Raw genomic sequence first — 19,955 nt, forward strand, 5'->3', positions numbered from 1 at the left:
TACTCCTTTTCTTTTAGCACCTCAGTTGTCTGGTGGCCCCACTGACTGGTCAGTCTTCCCACTTCTGATGTACTTAAAATTTGCTGTTAGAATGTGAAGAGCAACTAGCAAAAAAGAAAATTTTTTTTGCCTCCCTAATTATACTTTCAGACTTCAAGAGCCAGAGTTTGTGCTCCCTTCTGTTTTCCACATTAGGAAATAACTTCCAATTTTCAAAGGAACACTTTTACTCTATTTAGCTATTGTGGTTTTTTCAGTCTTCTTGTGCTTTTTTTTAAAAATGGTGTATACATGTAGTTTGAACCTCTATTACAGTATTCTTAAGATGTTTCCATGCAGTTTGCAGACATTTCACTTTACAATTTCTATTTAACTAGAATCCTCATTTTTTGGTAGTCCCCCTTTTTGAAGCTAAATGATTCTGTGGTGGGTTTCTTCCCCTCCAAGGATGTTAAATTTAATTACAATATGGCTGCTTCTACTGAATGGTTCAGCTATCTCCACCTCTTGTGCCAGACCCTATGCTCCACTTAGGACTAAATCAAAATATTGCCTCTCCCTTTGGGTTCCAGGACTAGCTGTGCCAAGAAGCAGTCATTAACGGTGTCTAGAACTGTTCCCTGCATCCTGTCCTGAGGTGATATTTACCTAGTCAATATGGTGATAGTTGAAATCCCACATTGGGTGTTCTGTTTTTTGTAGCGCCTCTAATCTCCCGGTGCATTTCACAATCACCATCCTGGTCAGGTGGTCACTAGCATATTCCTACTGCTGTACTCATTTATGCATGTAATTTCTGGCTAGAGAGATTCTATGGCACCACTTGATTCATTTAAGATTATCTAAAAGAAAGCAGAGTGCCACTGCCCCACCAGCACAACTTATTTTGCCATTCCTATATATTTTGTATCCAGTGTTACCATGGTTTCAGAGTAACAGCCGTGTTAGTCTGTATTCGCAAAAAGAAAAAGGAGTACTTGTGGCACCTTCGCTAAGGTGCCACAGGTACTCCTTTTCTTTTAGTGTTACCATGGTATTTCATTAAGCACTGATTAATTTCAACTACTCTGCCCCAACAGTCTGCACAAACATGAGAAGTTATCTGAATGGGGGTGCAAACACAGCCTAAGGAATGCAGTGATAAATTGACAAGCTACTTAAAATACTCCTCTTACATGAAAGTACATAAAACCAATGCTAGAAAATGTAAGCTAGTTCAAGAGGTTTGGACAACTTAGTTTATGTTTTAAGTGTTAGGCCTTCTAGAAATTTACCGGAGGAGAAGTGTCAAAGATTAACAGTTTGGCCAAAAGTCAAATCCAACCTTTTATCAATGTAGTCCCATATGGCATAATCAGATTTTAAAAGAATCTGAGCTTTCATTTAAAAAAAATATATATATTTATATTCTAAGCTTTGTGGTAGCAGAACTTTCCAAATGTTAACTGATTGCCAATTTGCAAACAAACAGATATCCTAAAAAACTAACCTAATTGCTCCAAAGGGTGTGAATTCTACCCCAGCCTACTAAAGCCAATAGAGAACACATGTCTGCAATATATATTTAATTTCATTAGACTAGATTGCATGAGGAAGGGGATGGGAATGAAGTCCACAGAAGTGAGTTGCTGCAGGGAAGAAAGAAGAATGGGGGCAAAAATAGGAGTATCGCTAAAAAGTGAACATCTTTTCCCAAAAGGCTCTGCCATATGCAACAAGGGATGTTAAAGCTATTACAACATAATGGCTATAATCTGCCCTTGAGGTTTGAAAGCCATCCATTAACAGTCAAAGTTCTACTGTGCATTAAGGTCTGCATGCAGTTTTAAGTTTATATCCCAGCCCACGTCCTAAACAAACAGAATTCAACCTCTCAAAAACAGGAGCAACACTCTTGCTTAAGCAGCTCCTTAGTCTTAATATAGCTCCTATGTGCCGAGAGAGTTCCCATTTTGTAAGATCCTGTAGTAAGTTTTTCAGAAGAAAAACAAGGCACTCAAGAACTGCTCCCATATTTACTTTCCGAAAAGAGTTTAATGAAAATAAGGCACATGCCTCAGTGGTATGATATTATGCACGATATGGATCTACAGTAGGCCAGACTAAGATCTACAACGAAGTATGATCATTTCACACAGGAGTTGCTATGATTAAAGTTGAGAAAGTCAAAGAGGAAGAAATGCAAGTAATTCATTTATATATCAATATAAAGCAGAAGAGATGTACTCGAAGTTAACAGGAATTAACTTCATTAACTGGTAATGAAGAAGAAGTAGTAGTACACAGTAAGTTGTTCTCACAGCAAAAATGCCTCAGATTTCCCATCCAAGAGGGTGTGGGTGCTGCAGATTCTACAACGGACATGAGTTTACCACACACCTAAAGATGACCTTTACACACAATTAGCTGACTGAAGTGTTGACCAAGGAAAAACAGTCAATTTTACACTAGAAGAAGTGCAGGTTCTGTAGGCCCTTCCAGGGCTCTTAACTGAAAGAATCCAAGAAAATGCTAAAAACTAACAGCTCACAGAACCATTCTGCATAAGTGGGGATCAAGATAGTAATATTAATTGGCATGTCTTAAAATATTTGTCCTACTGAAGATTTAGAGACTTTATGAAGAACATTGTTCAACTGTAAAGGTTAAAATAAGAACTGCTAGACCATGTTAAGCTACTAGTTTTCAAAGAAAAAAGTTAAATATTTTGAAGCATGTTACTTACACAGTTAATGTTCTGTAGGGATGATTTTAAAAAATAGGTGTCTAATCAGTCACTCGTTAAATAGTTTGAAATAATTTCAAACCAGACAGCACTTACCTTGGTATTGTGACACATTTTGTATTGCAGTTCTGAGTGGTGATTGCTTTCTCAAGCTCATCTAGTTGTCCTGTTTTCTTGAGCTTCTTGACCAAGCTTTTCACTGCCTTCTCACACCATTTTTCCTCCTGACCGTTCTGCTCACCACCACCAGCCCCTCCAGAACCACCAGCTGATTTCTTCCACCCCAGCAGTCTCTTCACAACTGGTGGAGTGAATGGCAATATGGATGACATTTTCTCCGAAACAGCACTTTGTGTCCAGTAAGTTAACTTCCCTATCCAATCTAGGGAAAGAAAGAATGATACATTAACACCTAGTTTTTAGTGGGGCAGATGCCTTGGTAAGACTCTTTACCCCCAAAGGCAGCAGAACTTGGGGAAGTTCTAGAATACCTAGTCCAACAATTGAAGTGTTTGTTTTAACTAGAAGACATTAACTTTCTATGTTAGCTTCACAGACTAGCTTCCAGTTAGGGACAAGTTCTCCCTTTTTCCCCCAATACGCAAGCAGTAGCAAGCCATCCATCCTCTCACTCCAAACGCACACCATGTACCTATACTGTATTGTGAAAGTTCTACAAGTCACAATACACACTACACATCTGTGCTCAGTTTAAAAAAAAGCAAGGGCTCTAAACAGAAAAATGTCTTGTTCTATAAGAACTTGTCTGTGACTAGTCCAGAAAACAATTTTTGCATCAGATCTATAGTTTTCCCGCTTGTGATACTGCTTAAGTTAATTAAAAAAAGTTAATCCACTCATTTTACAGTTAGCTGTTCAATACAATAGAGTTTTAAAAGAGTGACTCATCTAGATGCTACTAAGGGGACATAGTACAGGATAATCCTCCAAATTGAGCAGATTATGCAAATCCAATTCATTTGTTCACTTTAAATTTTGATAAATTTGACAAAGATATATACCATGGTGCACATTTTGTCCCCAGCTTGGAGTAAAACGTGACTTACTTAATTTGTGACTTGGACAGGTCACTCGATCATTGTTGCTTAGAAGAAGTCTTCTGCCAACATTTTAGCTAGCCATTTGCTGCCATACCAGAATATTTAAATGGCTACCAAATTTTGTTTGCACATGAGATGCTGTCAATTTGAAGTTACTTTTTTGTTTTGTTTTAAACTGATATTTAACAGGGGAGGCATAGTACTGGTTTTCTGCAAGCTATTTGAAGTGTGTAAACATTGGCAATGAAGTCTTCCAAAATTCAATAAGAATACCAAGAACTTTATTTGTATTTAATCCAAGCTTTTGTCCATTGGTGTTTGCAACAGAAGTAATTAGATTTATTTTTGCATCATACGGTCTTTCATCTCATATTTGCTATCAGTTCAGAAAGAAGTCAACAGGATGTCTGCGGGTTTATATAGCTGCAAGACTGGAAAGGACACTGAAATACACGCCTTACTTAGAAGTCACCCTGCCTGATGCCGTTTGACTATTGTGTGTCTGCTTTAACTATTGTAAAGAATTCTTAATTTCTATTATTGTTTAGTAATTTTGGATAATCCATATAAATCCAGAACCAACTTCGGGGGGGGGGGGGGGGGGGGGGGAGGGAGGGAGGGATAAACAAGTGCTGTGACTTTCCTAAGGACAGCAGTCTTGTGAATGGTTTCAGAGTGAAAAAAAAGCTTATGCTCAAATAAATTGGTTAGTCTCTAAGGTGCCACAGGTACTTCTAGTCTTGTGAATAAATCATGGGACTGGAAAGTCAGAAGCTACAGGCTCTAATTGCGTTTCCAGCAGGGACTTGCTGTTTGAATTTCAACAAACCACTTAACTGTCAAGCCTCAATTCCCTCACCTGTAATGTTTACTTCACAGAGAGCTGTGGGACTTCAGTATTTCCTCCTGGCTCCCAAACCTAAAAAAAATCAGTCCACTAAATCAGAGGTTTTAAGATAATCTACATCCCCAACCAGTGCTTGCATGCACACCCACTTCCTTTATATTAGGGGGAAACAGATTTTACTTAAATCGAGATTTCTCCCATGTGAGCTACCGACCATATTTGTTTGATTTCATGCTTCAATATGAAAGCTTCACATCTCAAATTTTGAAAAGAAAAAAAAAAAAATGTGAGTTTACAGAGATACAGAACTGTTGCTTTCACGGAACATGCATTTTCTTTTGGTTAAGTTATAATTTTTGAACACTGTTTGATCCTGGGAAATATTCCCCAGGATCAATTTCCCAACACTTAAAATATAAATTACAATCTTAGTTACACATGTATCATTGACTAGCTCCACTGACTTCACTGAGGAAAACAGATTTGAGAAGAACCCTCCCCCCTCTTCAAACTTTGGCTTGTACACACTGAGCTCTGTATAAGAAAGGTATATATGAAGATGTTAAAGCCTAAATTTACTAGACTAATAACTTAAAATATTGAGCAATACATGTTTGCTGCTGAAGTTTTAAAGAAAGTCAAACCACAGAATTGCTGGGAGTCATAGGCTAAGCACCAGGAACCAGAGCTTGTGGAAGTATTAAAGCAGCTGTTTTGACAGCTATACATTCTGTTGCAGTTGCCAAGAGAATCTCTTCAGTTTATTCAACTAGTTCAATTCAATGACTAGTTCATTCAAAGTTAAGAAATCAATAGGGAGCTTAAAAGACAGGAAATCCTGTTTTCCTCTTCCAACATATGCATAAAAATTAGGTGTGAGGATAAGATCTACACGTTCTAAAATCTTGAACGGGACCACCAGAAACAACCTGTTCAATTCATTAACTATTTCCTTTGTTCCATCAATCAGTTAGCTAGCTATGCAAACCATAGCCCTGATGAATTAAAAATTTATGGCACATTTAAGATAGTTTTATTTAATAAGGAGTTTTAAAGTGTTCTCATGTATTTGAGTATTTATTTCTATCCAACTAGACAGTAACACAAACTACAATAAAAATCCATCATTCACCATTTAACAAATAAATTCTAAAAAGATTAAGAATCTGAATAAAAGTAAACTAAGCTATATACTAGATGAATGAATGCATTGTCCTGGTTACCCAAAAGAAGCACCAAATTTAGCATAAAGGCTGTATTTAGTTGCAAATCAATACTTTTTTGGTTACTCAGTGAGAATCAACCTTTCTTTAGGGGAAAAAATACACATGCAAAATAAGACCGAAATGAATGATTTACATCAAGGTTTTTTGCTTGCTGATTTAAATCATGATAAAATCACCAATTTTAATTGCTTTGATTTAAACCAATGTATCCTACCTTTCAAGGCACTGAATATTCCCCTGCTCTTGTGTTACAAGACAGTCTGCAAACAACCTACCTTCAATTCATTATCTTACATACTCTTGTTTGCCTCTAAGACCTGGTCTACAGTACGCGGTTATTTCGGAATTAGCCAAGTTACTTCAAAATAAAACTGATTCCATCCACACAACCAAACCGTTTTTCGATTTAAAGGGCTCTTTAATCAGATTTCTGTACTCCACCTTGCAAAGTGGAGTAGCACTAAAATCAAGATTGCAGTTCCAGGTTACAGGTACCGTGGCCGCAATTCAACATTATTGGCCTCCGGGAGCTATCCCAGAATGCTCCCTTGTGACACCTCTGGACAACACTCAAGTCCGATGCACTAGCCAGGTTGGCAGTAAAAGCCCAGGGAACTTTTGAATTTTCTGTTTGGTCACCATCAGCACAGGCGACCATCAGCACAGTCCACCATCACAGGCGACCATACAGTCCACCATCAAAAGAGACCACACAGTCCCGGATTTGCAGACGAGCTCTAGCATGGTCTGAACAGGAGGTACTGGATCTCATCGCATGTTGAGGAGACGAATCTGTTATGGCAGAACTATGTTCCCAAAGGGAAAAAAAAACCAAATATGTACGCTAAAGTCTGCAGGGCCATGACGGAAAGAGGCTACTCCAGGGAAACAGAGCAGTGTCGTACAAAAATCAAGGAGCTCAGGTAAGCGTACCAAAAGCCAAGGAAGCTCCCACCATTACATGCTCAAAATTTGTCCTCTTCTGACATAGCTATCTACACACTGACACTACCCCAACACATTGAATACCCTCCCTATAATGAGGCATCAAATCACTAGATGCACTTCTGAAATATGCACAACAAAATTACTGAATTAACAGTGGCTAGACACAGGGGAAATTAGGAATAAGCAATTTATATTAATTATTTTGTTCCTCTCCACATCCTTTGCACGTTGTGTCTTAGGCTGCCATTTCTGTTGCATCTCAGGGTATGTCTACACAGCAAAGTAAACCCCATGACACTGTGTCAGAGCCTGGGGCCAACCGACTCAGGGAGCTTTGGTTGCAGGGCTAAAAAGACAGCCTTGTAGACATTTGGGTTCAGGCTGAAGCCCAGGCTCTGAGACCCTTCCCCCTCAGTGGGTTTCACAGCCCACACTCCAGCCTTGGGCTCACAGGGCTCAGACTATGGGGCTAAAAATAGCCCTGTGAGCCCAAGTCAATTGATTCAGGCTTGGTGCTGAGTCTCAGAGCATTTCTTTGCAATGCAAACAGCCCAGAAATTGCAATCTAAGGGTATGAGACCATCTTGCTATGTAGGCAGGACGTAGCACTCCACGCATGTGTCTGTAATAGCAAGCACTCCACAAGGCTATGTGCTGTAAACACAGGTTACCAGGAGAGTTAGCCTACTTGAGGTAAATTATCCATCTTTAATGGGGAGTTGAAATAACACCTGTTTTATCTAGCTGCAAGTATATTTCTGCTTTCTGATGTGCACATGAATTAGTGCAGACTAAAAGCTGTTAATTGTGGTACTTCTAAGTCATAATTTTGAAGTCAAGTTTACTATTCTAAATCTTAATTTACTCAATTCTGCTGCAATACCTTTGTACATGTGTTAAGGATAAGTCAATCATCCTGGCAACAACCAAACATAGAAGATGAAGAGGAATCCTTACAGCTGACATGCAAAAGACTAAAATCCTGAGGACAAAGGCTGTACTTGCTTGAATGTCTGGAAAATCTGTTTATAGTAGCCCTAGTGGTGTTCTAGAAACATAAAAGCACTTTGTTCATGATGTACAAGGTTTGAAAACATTTCAGATCACAAGTCTGCTTGCTCATCTTAGAAAGATGAAATAAAATCTGATCTTCCCTCATTTTACTGGAAGATTTACTGTAGTTCTAAGGCAGGGGTTCTCAAACTGGGGATCGGGACCTCTCAAGGGGTCACGAGGTTATTACATGGGGGAGTCGTGAGCTGTCAGCCTCCACCCCAAGCCTCACTTTTCCTCCAGCATTTATAATGGTGTTAAATTTATAAAAAAAAATTTAATATATGGGGGGGTCACACTCAGAGGCTTGCTGTGTGAAAGGGGTCACCAGTACAAAAGTCTGAGAACTGAGAGTTTAGAGCAGCAGAGCTGCAGGGGTACGTATCCTCCTGGAAGTATGCTGAGGTCTTCCAGGGAGGTATATCAACTCATCTAGATATTTGTCTAGTTTTACAATAGGCTACAGAGAAAGCACTAGCAAAGTCAGTACAAACTAAAATTTCAAACAATGACTTGTTTATACTGCTTTATATACTATATTGAATGTAACTACAATATTTATATTCCAATTGAAGTAAATTAGAATTACATTGTAAAAATGAGAAAGCAAGCAATTTTTCCAGTAACAGTGTACTGTGACTTTTGTATTTTTGTCTTATTCTGTAAGCAAGTAGTTTAAGTGAGGTGACACCTGAGGGTATGCAAGACAAATCAGACTCCTGAAAGGGGTACAGTAGTCTGGAAAGGTTGAGAGCCATTGGTCTAATGTAACCACTCTAATCAGACTTAACTACTCCAGCCACGTGAGTGGCAGTAACTACGTCGGTGGGAGAAGCTCTCCCCCCAATACAGCATTGTCTACACCATCACTTAGGATGATGTAATGTAAGCTATACCAAAGTAAGCACTAGTGTAGACATACCCTTAGATAAGGCAGCAAGGGTGTTGAGCACCACCATAAAGAATCTTGCTGAAGACTCATTGTGGAGCTCAAAAAAGATTGAGAGGCTAAGAGTCCATTTTCCTTCTCATCTCTTGTGATGTCATATGATCAGTCTTTTATAGAAGACCACAATAGACAAAGCCTCACATTCTAATGTTAAAAGTAAGCTTTCCAAGTTTTAGGCCTCTTTCAATTAATAAAAAACAGGGGGGTAGGGAGGAGCAGCAGCTCCCATTCCCTTCATAGGTCAACTTTATTATTAATTCAGTACAATGCCACAATTAACTGAAGCTTAATATATGCAAGACAATAGTTAAAAATAATTTAGTTAACACCTCAACTTTCAGTATTATGTAGGCTAATAGGGCATTCAACAAAGGAAAATGTTTACAATATATCTTATGTTAATACAGTATTAAGAGAAGCTTGCAAAAAGTAAACAGTGATAATCATATTTTTTTCAATCTTACCTTAAAGAAGAGTCATTTAAACATAAGACTGATTTCCAGGTTCATAGAGCCATGTTAGTATCGCAAACAAGGAAGATATTTGTTAAATTCGACTAGGAACACATGGCCTTAAAATTTGTGAAAGTTTTTCCATTCCCCTTCGATTGTAGAAAACTTGAATTTTGCACCAAACTAACTGAAATGAAAGGAGCCTCTAATCTGAAGACACTCTTTGCACTTCCAGAAAGGAATAAGGTCAGTTTGACTACCAATAGTCAGTAGTTGGATACCAAAGAAACAATTCAGCCCTAGAGCCAGATAATTCACATCTATCTTCCCCCACTACTTCTGGAATTCTGGGACACTAGTTAGCATATGCAATAAGGGAGAGGTGAAGTGGGCATGATCTAATACAACACTGGATTCATGACATGGGAAACTCAGCCTGCTTCCTTCTAGTGCTGCTGCTTACGTTCTGAAGAGCAAATGCATATGCAAGAACAGATTCATGTACTAAGCAAAAGCCTCAGCTCTCTCCCCTCCTCCCCACTATGTCTTGGGCAGGTGGAGCAGTTGCACACCCTCTCCTCCCCACTGCAGGGGGGGGAGAAATCCAGCCTGCTGAGCAATAGCCTCAGTTCCAGCCCCAGTTCAGCTCTTCAGCCAATTAGGCCAGCAGTGGGGAGTGGCTCTAAAGCTGCTCGCCTCCCAACAAGCTCCATCTGGTCAGAAGCTCCATCTGGCTAGCTAAATGGGCCAGTGCCCCAAGTGGCAGAGCCAAGGACCCTGCTCAGCTTTCACATCAGCTGCTGAAGCTTAAGGCAGACCCCTCCCGGTCTTAAGACAATTTTACTTAAGGGTAACTAAAGGTATAATTCTGCAAGTACTACCAATTTAAATACCCCGTTTAAAAGCAAGTTTTGCATTCTTATACAATGGAGCATTGAATACCTCCCAAAATACATGTTTATCATTAGAAACACTGTACTTTTGTAGCTTCTGTGAGAGTCTCGAAGCACATTCCCCATCTCCTGTTAAGCAAACTGTACAGTTGGATCATATCTTAAGTGACTTGCCAAAGCTCCAAAGCAAATCCACTCTTGAGGATGCATGAATGTCATCCCTCTAGATAGCTCACCCCATGGTGCTAATTAGTAACAAGTCAATCCCAACCCTGCTGCTATGTCACACTTTAACCTACTCTCCAATCATAAAGACATTAATATCTCCATCTACCTGACACACTACACACTTATGTAGTACGTACATGCCTCACAAGCCTTTAAAAAAAAAAAAAAAAAAGGTGTTTGAAAGTTAGTCTTTAAGGTGCTACCAGACTCCTTGTTGTTTGTGGATACAGACTAACACAGCTACCCCCTGATGTATGAAAGTTAAAATTCATCACTATGTAGAGTTCAAGAGCCACCGTTGCCATAACATTGATTTTTTTGAGAATTAAGACAGCCTGTTTACCTTATTTCATGAAACAACTTAGAAAGTCTTATAAAGCTTGATCATAGAATCATAGAATATCAGGGTTGGAAGGGACCTCAGGAGGTCATCTAGTCCAACCCCCTGCTCAAATCAGGACCAATCCCCAATTAAATCATCCCAGCCAGGGCTTTGTCAAGCCTGACCTTAAAAACTTTTAAGGAAGGAGATTCCACCACCTCCTTAGGTAACACATTCCAGTGTTTCACCACCCTCCTAGTGAAAAAGTTTTTCCTAATATCCAACCTAAATCTCCCCCACTTCAACTGGGGCCATTACTCCTTGTTCTGTCATCTGCTACCACTGAGAACAGTCTAGAGCCATCCTCTTTGGAACCCCCTTTCAGGTACTTGAAAGCAGCTATCAAATCCCCCCTCATTCTTCTCTTCCGTATACTAAACATCCCCAGTTCCCTCAGCCTCTCCTCATAAGTCATGTGTTCCAGTCCCCTAATCATTTCTGTTGCCCTCCGCTGGACTCTTTCGAATTTTTCCACATCCTTCTTGTAGCGTGGGGGCCAAAACTGGACACAGTACTCCAGATGAGGTCTCACCAATGTCGAATAGAAGGGAACGATCACGTCCCTCGATCTGCTGGCAATGCCCCTACTTATACAGCCCAAAATGCCATTGGGCTTCTTGGCAACAACGGCACACTGTTGACCCATACCCAGCTTCCCGTCCACTGTAACCTCTAGGTCCTTTTCTGCAGAACTGCTGCCGAGCCATTCAGTCCCTAGTCTGTAGTGGTGCATTGGATTCTTCCATCCTAAGTGCAGGACTCTGCACTTGTCCTTGTTGAACCTCAGATTTCTTTTGGCCCAATCCTCCAATTTGTCTAGGGCCCTCTGTATCCTACCCCTGCCTGCCACCGTATCTACCTCTCCTCCCAGTTTAGTGTCATCTGCAAACTTGCTGAGGATGCAATCCACACCATCCTCCAGATCATTTATGAAGATATTGAACAAAACCGGCCCCAGGACCAACCCTTGGGGCACTCCACTTGATACCAGCTGCCAACTAGACATGGAGCCATTGATCACTACCCGTTGAGCCCGACAATCTAGCCAGCTTTCTATCCACCTTATAGTCCATCCATCCAGCCCATACTACTTTAACTTGCTGGCAAGAATACTGTGGGAGACAGTGTCAAAAGCTTTGCTAAAGTCAAGGAACACTGCTTTCCCTTCATCCACAGAACCAGTTATCTCATATGACATATCTTATTGTCACAGAAGGCAATTAGATTAGTCAGGCATGACTTGCCCTTGGTGAATCCATGTTGACTGTTCCTGATCACTTGCCTCTCCTCTAAGTGTTTCAGAATTGATTCCTTGAGGACCTGCTCCATGATTTTTCCAGGGACTGAGGTGAGGCTGACTGGCCTGTAGTTCCCAGGATCCTCCTCCTTCCCTTTTTTAAAGATGGGCACTACATTAGCCTTTTTACAGTCATCCGGGACTTCCCCCAATCGCCATGAGTTTTCAAAGATAATGGCCAATGGCTCTGCAATCACATCCGCCAACTGCTTTAGCACTCTCGGATGCAACACGTCCGACCCCATGGACTTGATACCTTCGTTCTAGGTATATTATGAGAGACTCAAGTGCCTACTATGGAATTATGAAAGTTTTTAGAAGCCAGATCTTTTCCTCAAATACTAAGGGCTAATACAAGTTAAAGTATTAAAGACATAAGCCTAAATTTTCTCCTTTGCTGTTTTATTAGCTACATTGTCAGGTCTTATGTGGAGTTAGAGTTGAAAGCTAGGGTTAACGATTAGGAATTTTAATGTACTGATAGAAATGACCATTTTTATGCTGTGTTAAAAACTGGAGGCAGGAGAAAGGAGAAGAGTCACTTTTAGTGATCTTAGGCCTGGTCTACACTACAAAATTAGGTTGGTTTAACTACATCGGTCAGGGGTGTGAAAAATCCTGAGCAGCACTGTTAAACCAACCTAAATCCCCATGTAGAGAACACTAGGCTGATGGAAGAATTCTTCCATCAACCTAACCACCACCTCTCAGGGAGCTGGATTGCCTACACGAGCAGGAGAGCCCCTCGCATTGGAGTAGGCAGAGTCTACACTGAAGTGGTGCAGCAGCAGTGTTTTAAGTATAGACATACCCTTAATCATATGAGTAACAGAGCAGAAGTATTTTAGCAACCTAGGTAAAGTTACAAAAAGAGCAATTATCAAGGATTCCACATCACTAAGTTAATCACTTCATCTGTTTTAAGTTACTCACTGCATGTATACCCAATACTCTAAGCAAGTTTATCAGAATTTCATTGTTTGATAGCAAAGCACACACACCCCCCATTTCAGCAGAAGCAGAGTTATGGTTCCAAATGCTATGGCAATTATGCGAGTATTTTTTCATATTTACTCTGCCTGGTACATGGAGGCTTTTATGCCTTCTATTCAAATTTCAGTTTGACTATTAAAAATACATTAATGTGCACGTTTAACAGAGAAACATGTTTAAAATGGCCACTAGAAGTAACAAGAGTTATCAAAACAACAAAAGAAATCAAGAGTGAAGAAAAAAGTCTGCTAAGCTATATAAATATTCTACTATAAAATATAAACCAGAAGAATGCTGACAACTAGTAAGCAGGGTTCACTGAAGTCCCCCTCAATGCAGACTGTAATATTAAAAAAAAACGCCACCTAGTTCTTCATACAAGTCAAGCAGTCTGCCAACAAAATGTAGTAACAGAAGGATACAAAAGAGAGTAATAAAGTTTATGGTTTATCTTTAAGAAGTTCCCCCCACCAACACACACACACAGTCCTGAAGTGACTGAGTCTTCAGTCATCATTTATAGATAGATGAGATCTGTTGATGAAACAGAAGTTCCAACCTAAGCTGCTCAGAGAGCAAGAAATCACTCCCTTAACTGCTCTCTTGTAGTGCAGAGTATAATTAGTGCTATTGTCAGTTATCCATAAACCATAGTAAAATGTCAGGAGGAACGAAACCTTAGCCTGTGTAGTGCACTTTCTACAGGGACATTTCAAAGAAACCAGCTGTTTTCAACTTTCAGCACTGAGAATTATTACCTGCACTCACTCAATTTCTTCTAGCCCAGACAGTACTGAACACAGGACTGTCTGTACCACTAATCCCATCGCATGACCTGCAGCAATTCAGTTTAACAAATTAACAGTTACAAATATTTTGGCAAAGTAAGCTTAGGTATTGTTTGCCTCTCAGCACAGTTCACAAGCAGTTTGTGGCTTTATGATAAAAAAAAGTCATTACATCCAATTTGAAAACCAGAATTTATAGCTCACTTAGTAAGTCAGTCCCATAAATGGATGCTTTCAATTATAGAGAATTTACACACAGCACCCATTAATGCAGTGTTAATACATCTGAAAACCTAAAATACTTTTACAGTAACTAAAGTTTCAACATGTACTGTTCTTTATTGAGACAGAATTTGGAATTCTCTTCTCCCTCTGGTACAGAGCTCAAATTCCTCACCCTTCAGAGATGTTGCAAGGTTGGTTCTCCCAAACTTTTTTTTTTTTTAAGTTAGGAAGAGATGGGAAGAGTTTACATCTCCCAAGCTTTCAGCAATACTGAGCATTTGCAGGCTGCAATTAAACTCAATGGTAACTACAGGTGTTCAGCACTTTGGAAAGATCAAGTTGACATAAGAGGATTGAAAAGAATCCAGGAGGGCCTTTAGTTTGGAAATTCTCATTGTATGAACAAATTAAAAACCAACCGGGGTGTCAGGGGGGAGAGAAAGAGGTCAATTTAGACAGGAACTAAACTCTTACAAAGTGTAAGCCTTTTCAATTACCATTTGACATTATAAGCCGCACTAGAGTTGATTATTCCTGCTGTAAGTTTGACACAGAGACTAGAATTGTGGATATTCTTTGCTATCAGAAGAATTGTTTGAAATTCTGCATGCCATTTTTGCTAATCTGCACTTTTGAGTCTGAATTGTATGGGGCTTCAGAAGGGAAATCCAGTGCAGTGGTAGCCTATCATATCTTCCAATACATTGTTAAACATTAATTTGAAATTCCTATAATTGGATTTAAATAATCAAATTCTTTAAGAATTGAATGTCATCGAGGGTTAATACTTTATCACACCTTTGCCTTTTTTTTTTTTTTTTTTTGGGGGGGGGGGGGGAGTTAGGAGTGTGCACCATAAGTTGGTTTGGTTTGTGTGTGTGTGGGGGGGGGGGGGGGGGTGAGGGACGACCAAGAACTTCACTTCTACACTACCTCTTACTATAGAGTTAACTTCATCATGAGGTTAATACCACAACAGCAATCTTAGCAATTTAAGAATATAACTAGAGTAATGTATCAAACTGATTTTTACCTCCCTTGATACTTGCAAGACAGTTAATAATTTTGTGGAAGCAACAGGTTAAGATAACCCCTGAAGAGCAAAATATAATCCTCTCCTTCTCTAATGCCAGAGAAGGAACAAAACCACCTATGAAGGAAAGTCTACAAATCATTTCAAACAGGAATCTTATCTGATTGAAATAACGCCTCTCTCTCAGCTACAGGAACCTGATCAGTTTGGGATGAAAAAAAACGAGTGGTCGGGGGGGGGGGGGGCATTTTTTTTTAATATATATACATATACATACATATATATATATATACACACACACACACTTTTTTAGTTTGCATTTTGTTAACTTTGACAGTGCAACCACCCCACAATCAGTTTGCCAATTATAAACAACTGGAAGTATAACAAGCTGTTTTTACTGCAGCCATTTGTTAAATGAGAGGTTCGCTTCAGATTTTTTTTTTTAAAGACACCCTCTGATCAAATGCTGTAATCTAAATGGCTTATTTCATTTCTTGATACAAATGTATCCTCATTATTTGTATACACTCAGAGCTGCTTATCACAGCATGAAAAAAATTGCATGAGAGATATATACACATCTCAGCACTCACAAAAGATAGTTTAAGGAAATGTTTCCAGTCACCCACAATATGCAAACAAGATTTGTCTGGTGAAGGTTTATATCTAAATCTATCCGGAGTAGATTTTAGCTAAACTTCCATATTGTAATTATTAAGAACATTTTCCTAAAAGCTACAAGCTTGGTTTGTGAAGCAGGAAAGTACAACAAACAAGAAGAATAATTTTAGATTTGAAATTGAATCCCAAACTCAACTTTCACACAGCCTTGTAAGACTTCTTCTTACCCAACCACCCTTTATACAGAGTATAAACTAACAATTTTACTCAGCTATCCCCCCCTCCCTTCACTTATACACAATGCTACAAGTGGAAATTTTGCAAAATTGCTAAAATGACCACTATTTGCAGTTTTTATAGCCAGCTGGTGCCATAACTGATGTACTGTAATGGTATGCTTATTCGTGTATGAGATTATATCCTTCACAGATATTTGCTTACATCTAGGTGAAGAGCATAAGCATTCTCAGCCTACAAGCAAGGGAGAGAGGGTCAACCCCTGGGTAACACCCACTAGAGTTAAGGCTGGAAGTCACTTTCCATCCCACCCCCCCCCCACCCAAAACTTTACTTTTCATCTCGCTCACAATTTTATACACACTTTGGCTTCTCAGGCTCTAAATTTTCCACATTTAATCTGGATAAAGATTTTTGTTTGGCAAAGTTTGAGTTTTTCCAAGACTTTTTGGGGGGGCTGGGGTGGGAGAGAGATAAATGATACTGACCTGCAACCCCAGCCCCACACGCTTCAGAGGGTGCCCGAGACTCAGAAGCAGGCGCCCCCCGACCCGCGTTTACCTCCTGGGAACAGGATGAGAAGAGGGCCCAACTGCTAACCATACTGGGGACGAGGAGGAGGCAAAAGAGGATCGGGCCCAGTGTAAAGAGCAGGGCCCAACCCCCCCCCCAGGGCCCGCCAGCCTCAGCCCCCCCCGCCACCAGCCAAGCCTCCCACAGCAGCCGCCACCTCTCACCACAACAAAGGGGGGGGGAGCACCCCTGCCATGGCCAGCTCCAGGCCTGAGCGCCCCCCCCCCCCAGTACACACAGGCAAGGGCCACCAGTCAGCATCCTTGCCTGGCGAGGCCACCCCCCGCCCCAGCCTGGCCGACACCAAAGCCGGCCAGAGACCAACCTCTTCCTCGCCTAGCTGCGCCGCTACCGCTGCCTCTCTCGCTGGCGAGTGGCTTCCTCTTTACCACCGCCCACTGCGGCCGCCATTGGTTAATGAGGGCGACGCGGCGCACGCAGCGACCCCCTTGGTTGGCTCTGCCTTAGGTCAGTTGTAGGGAGAGCGGGCGGTGGATGGATGACCGAGGCTTCCGTCCCGCCCGACGTAGTGATTGGCGGGCCTTAAGCCCAATCGGCGAAAGGCGGCGAGAAACGTCGTGATGGAGCCCTCGCGACGGAGTGCGTGATCAGCGCGAAGGGAACGGCAGTCGCTGATTGGCCTACAAGGGTGTCACTCCCCGCCGGGGGAGGTTGCGCAGAAAGAAGAACAACCGACCGAACGTGACTTGGGGCGCTGATCCTTCCGCCAAGCGGTCGCCGAGTTCGCATAACGAACTAGTAACCTTCCGCGCGGCAGCGGATTCCAGCAGAGAGAAATAGTTCCTCCTCCCCCGTCACTACGCCAACCACCTCGGGTCCCACAGCCGGGTCGGCGCCCTCTGATACCCCTCCCCCCACACCGAGGGGGGGCCGACCTCCCCTCACACACCGTGGCCGACTCAGGGGTAGAAGGGAGGGGAGGGTTCACAGCGTTGGGCACTGCACGAGTTAAAAGCCCAGGAGTCAGGCCCCCCCCCCACATACACAGATTAAATGGGGGGGGGTTGCCTGGGCCTTGTGCTTTCCAAACTCCCCCACACACCACCACCACCTGTGGCACCCACACGGCCTCACCACCCCACACAGGCCCCAGCCCCTGAGCCAGGCCCCGGCCCAAGCTCCAGGATGGGGGCCCGCCTCGCGGTGCCGGATGCTGCCCGACCCCCTCGAGGGGCAGCCCCTGCCCTGCCAAGGTGCCAGGCTCGCGCAAGGCGCGGTGGCGAGTTTCGAAATACGTTACCGACGGGGAGGCCACGCTGCCCTGGGACGGGCAAGTGCCCAACAGGGCGGGGGGGCAGTTTGTGCCACCGGAGATGGAACCAGGACTCGGCCAACTCATCTCCTCTAGTGACCACCTAGGAGCACCGGCATCGCTACAGTGGATCAGACCCAAAGTCCATCTCGTCTCTGACCCCGAGGTTTAAGGTGTAAAACTCCCATTCTTGGCAGATGTGGAATAATCTGCCTCCCTCCTCATCCTGCTCTCCAACTTTGTTCTCATTAATTACGATAAGCCTGGCTATTCTTGATATCCAGGGAAGCATCCAGGCTCTTTCTGAATCTTGTTAAATTGCATGAGATCCATTAGATAGGAACAATAACATTTAATCTGTGTTGAGCTGGGCAGGATTTACACTAGGGACCTACAGTGAAAGGCTCTACAGCTAATTAGCAATGCCCAGATGTATATGGTCCCCCCATAGACCCAAATGTAACACCTTTGAGAATGAGCCTTGCTGTCTTGAAAGATAAATGTATTAAATCAAATTCTGACCTTTGCAAGCTTACACATAACAGGGTCTTCAATGCTGGATACACAGGCTGCTCTCAAATACCCTTAGTCTGGCACACCCTGTTCTTAAAGAGACAGCTCTCATTAACCAAACTACAAAAGCTAAATATTAAAGTCAAAGCTTAAGGCCTGCTCCTGTATAGCACAGGCCACCAACACCAGCATGCTAACCCAACAACCAAAATGAAATCAAAATATGACAACCCACAGAGGCTAGACTATTCATTTGAGCAGTGGAGAGAACCTAGTTCTTCCACACCTATGTGAGTGCCCTAACCTCCAGGCCATAGAGTCAATCGCTCTGGCTCCATCAATATTTAATTACTTGTACAAAGTGGAACAGCTCAAACAGGAGAGACTGAACCAAAACTGCCCCGGAGTAGCCAATAGCCAGAGGCTTAGGGTACTTGTATCCAGGTTTTTGACATCCCACGTAAATCCCAAAATCAGGGATGTAAACCTGGGTTTTCCACATCCAAGGTGAGTGCCATAACTCCTACGCTATTGGATACTTTGGGCTCTCTAGCTAATATATCTTTCATTAAATACATCAAAAGTTCAGTTTTGTCCCAGTGTAGAATGAGAAAATTTGGGGAAGTTCAAAAAAAAATTTGGACAGGAAATGAGTTTCTTGCCCAGTTCTATTCATGTGTGAAGTTTAAACTCACACCTTTAGATCTACCACATAGACAGCTACTATTTCAGCTCTGGGAGTAACTGGTTTCAGGGGAAAGCATGCTGTTATCCTCCATGTGGTTTCCATTCCTGGCTCTGAGAGCAGATTGTGATCTAGTCATTACAAACAGCATAGCCAAATGTAGGAACATCCCTGTTTGGGTCAAATGTGGGGCTGAACTTGGGACCTAGGGATGTAAAAAGCCTCTATACCAATTGAGGTAAAGAACCAGTTCTCTTACAAACCAGTGGCAGAGTCATAAATAGGACCCTCCCAAATTCACGGTCCATTTTGGTCAATTTCACGGTCATAGAATTTTTAAAATCGTAAATTTCATTTCTGTTATTTAAATCTGAAATTTCATGGTGTTGTAGTTGTCGGGATCCTGACCCAAACAGGAATTGTGGGGTGGTCGCTTGGTTATTGTAGGGGGGGTTGCGGTACTGCTACCCTTACTTCTGCGCTGCTGTTGGCGGCAGCGCTACCTTCAGAGTGGGCAGCTGGAGAGCGGCGGCTACTGGCCAGGAGCCCAGCTCTGAAGGCAGAGCCGCCGCCAGCAGCAGCGCAGAAGTAAGGATGGCCTGGTGAGGTATTGTCAACTTCTACTTCTGCGCTGCTGCCTTCAGAGTTGGGCCCTCAGCCAGCAGGCGCCACTCTCCAGCCACCCAGCTCTGAAGGGCCGCTTCAACTCCCTTTTGGGTCAGGACCCCCAATTTGAGAAACGCTGGTCTACCCTGTGAAATCTGTATAGTATACTATAGGGTAAAAGCACACAAAAGACCAGATTTCACGGTGGAAGACCAGATTTAACTCTCTATTGCGCGTTTTTCATGGCTGTGAATTTGGTAGGGCCCTGGTCATAAGCTTTAATATGTGGTGCAGCTGCTTAAATGTGATAGAGCCATACTAGAAGCACCTAATTTGACATGTTC

At 42.1% G+C, this 19,955-nt stretch overlaps 1 protein-coding gene across 6 annotated transcripts in view; it reads right to left on the minus strand.

Annotated features, from left to right (window-relative positions):
• The window catches only part of SMAD2 (SMAD family member 2), a 68,232-nt gene extending 51,228 nt beyond the window's left edge, over positions 1 to 17,004 (minus strand). For 2 of the 6 annotated variants that reach the window (XM_043546750.1, XM_037902483.2), the window contains exons 1-2: positions 16,860 to 17,004; positions 2,822 to 3,107 (exon numbers count right to left, since the gene is read on the minus strand). In XM_043546750.1, the coding sequence (XP_043402685.1) occupies positions 2,822 to 3,057 (236 nt within the window). In that variant the 5' untranslated portion in view covers positions 3,058 to 3,107; positions 16,860 to 17,004. Of the gene's footprint in view, positions 1 to 2,821; positions 3,108 to 4,645; positions 4,706 to 16,698; positions 16,727 to 16,774 lie in introns of all 6 variants that reach the window. The other 4 variants (XM_037902482.2, XM_043546749.1, XM_043546747.1 and 1 more) reach the window with 4 other exon arrangements.
• Positions 17,005 to 19,955: the final 2,951 nt, after the last annotated feature.

The sequence above is a fragment of the Chelonia mydas genome, chromosome 5 (genome assembly GCF_015237465.2).
Source record: "Chelonia mydas isolate rCheMyd1 chromosome 5, rCheMyd1.pri.v2, whole genome shotgun sequence".
NCBI classification, from domain to species: domain Eukaryota; kingdom Metazoa; phylum Chordata; order Testudines; family Cheloniidae; genus Chelonia; species Chelonia mydas.